General features: G+C 50.6%; 1 protein-coding gene across 1 annotated transcript in view; it reads right to left on the bottom strand.

Annotated features, from left to right (window-relative positions):
* The window catches only part of LOC107119166 (rho GTPase-activating protein 20-like), a 15,353-nt gene extending 14,995 nt beyond the window's left edge, over window positions 1-358 (bottom strand). The window contains exon 1 of the mRNA XM_015421619.1: window positions 342-358. Within this exon, the coding sequence (XP_015277105.1) occupies window positions 342-358 (17 nt within the window). The remainder of the gene's footprint in view (window positions 1-341) is intronic.
* Window positions 359-2,340: the final 1,982 nt, after the last annotated feature.

Raw genomic sequence — 2,340 nt, 5'->3', positions numbered from 1 at the left:
GAAGGAGGGAGAAGGCTTGGAGGGGTGCAGGCCTCACCAGCGGCTGCTTCCTTCCCCCCCCGCGAGTATCATGGGTCCCCCTTCTTGTTAATTAACGAAAAGTAACTAGCCTTAAGAAAGATTGAGATGGCAGATCGCTAGCTTGCATTGTTAGCACCTGGAACACATGGAAACTGCCTGCTCTCTTTGCTTAGGTCTGGTGCATTTCTCCCCTTCGTTTGTCCGTCTTTTGGTTTTCCTGCTTTTCTTTTCAGCACCAGCCATGGTGAATTGACATTGGCTGCAATCGTAAGAGTCCTGGGAGGAGTAAGGCCCACTGAATAAAAGAGTGTCGCACTCACCTGTAACTGCTGTTCATCGCGCGCAGGCCAGCTGCTGGGGAGATTGCTCAGCTTCCCTTTAGCATTAACCACAGAGCCGAGGGAGTCCCCGCCCCCGCCCCTCCAGTGCTTCTCAGAGGCCCTTTTCCCGCTCAGACCACCCCAGGCTCTGGGGAGGTACTCCCCCTTCCCCTCAGCTCTCCTCGGCCACCACAATTAGCCTCAGAAATAGTAACAACAAGCTCCCAGTGGGCCGCGAGGGAGGGGAGGCGTGCCTGCACAGAGACAACTCAATGAACAACGGCTGCAGGTGAGTGCAACACTGTTTCTTTCATCCTCGTTGTTCTGTGCAGTCCCACAATGGGAGACTAACAAGACAACTTACCAGGAGGTGGAGTCAGTGAGCCACTGAAAAATCGAATGCAAAGCTGCTGCTCCTGCTGCCCCCTCTCTCCTTGTGTTGATGTCCACAGAACAGTGCCTGATGAAGGCATCCAGAGAGGGCCATGTCGCAGCCTTAACAGGTGTCAGCCGATGGACTGCCTGGTCGAAAGGCAACAGAAGCAGCTCGTGCCCTCGTGGGATGCGCTCTGGCCTGGAGAGGGCATGGGACACCTGATCGTTGAGAGAGAGGAGGATCCGTCTGGATACAGTCCGTGATGAGGCGGCCATCCCTTTAGAGCCCTGGTTCCCAAATTGGGCCATACCGCACCCTGGGGGGCGCTGGAACGATCCAGGTGGGCGGTAGGACCCTTGGGTGCAATTGGGGGGGTGTTGAATAAAAATAAGGGGGCGGTGGAAGCATAAAGAAAGGAGAGTCCAGAACCTATCTACAGCAGCCTTTTTGGGTTTCCGTTTCGGCAACTCACCTAACGGCCACATCCCCTCGAGCTCTGAGGGGTGCATTCCGTAACCGGACCGGTATGAGGGATGACCGAATGTATTCAGTCGCCCTAGGTCCTCTGTAGGTCCCCACAGCCAATCACAGTCATTTGCAAATGCATGTGCACCCTTGTAAGGCTGGTGTTGCTGTTGGGCTGTTGTGTGGTGGCTGCTGCTGGCCTCTGGCTTCAGGCCTTCAGCTGCTGCTCTGTCCCTGCCTTGGCCTGCCTGCCTGCGTGGATCGTGGCAGACTCCACCTGGACTGAAGAAGACATCTAAAAGGTAAGATTTGGGGAAAATACGTATTATTTTAAAAGGAGGATATTAGTAAAAGGACCTTTTAAATTAGTGTGCCTTTACTTTAGGTTGGGCACCCTGCTTGGGGTGGCTTTGGGTTACAGTTCTGTTGGGTGTGGGGTGGGGGTTGGCTAAGCTTACTCTCTTACAGTTAATAATTTTGAGGGAAAGTTTTAAAAGTTTGGTTTGCATTTAAAAGTATTTCTGTTGGACTGTTGTTTTTTTAAATTAACTGTAGTAATTGCTTGTTGGTGTGGTGGGGGTTTGCTCGATGTTTTTAATTCTGTGATTCAACTTTTGTTATTGGTTATTGTTTAAATATTGTAATTTTCTGGTTGGTTTTTAAATATTTTTCTTGATACTGCACTGCTGTGTGCCTCAAAGAATGCCAAATTCTTTGTAGCCTGCAGAAGTTATGCAAATAGAGCACATTTGATGGGAAAAGCCAAGGATTGCAAATTCTGACTCCCTTGCACTTGGGCTTGTGAGGTTCACTGAGACGTGGTTGCATATGCGCTTTGAAGCAGGACTTTGCAGCTGGGAAGCCAGAAGTTAAAGTGGAAGTCCTTGAGAAGCTTCTCTTTCTATTTGGGACAGCCAGCTGGTCAGGGTGGTAGAGCGTTTTAAGTGTCAGACAAGGGTCTCGGAGACCTGGGTTTGAATTCCTGCTCTGCCACTGGTAAGTAATGATTTCGAGATTAAAGGAATTGGGGTACTGGAGTGCTCTTTGGATTGCGCTATGTAAGCTGCCTTGCACCTGGTGTGGGGGTGTAAGAGAGGAATGATTTCCAGGTATTTCAAAGCTGGCTTTCCCCAACAGTTCATGTGTGTGTGGGGGGGA

The sequence above is a fragment of the Gekko japonicus genome, unplaced genomic scaffold (genome assembly GCF_001447785.1).
Source record: "Gekko japonicus isolate JY-2015 unplaced genomic scaffold, Gekko_japonicus_V1.1 scaffold1699, whole genome shotgun sequence".
In the NCBI taxonomy this organism is placed as follows: Eukaryota; Metazoa; Chordata; class Lepidosauria; order Squamata; family Gekkonidae; genus Gekko; species Gekko japonicus.
The sequence above is the reverse complement of the archived record's forward strand: the minus strand, read 5'-3'. Positions and strand labels throughout refer to the sequence as shown.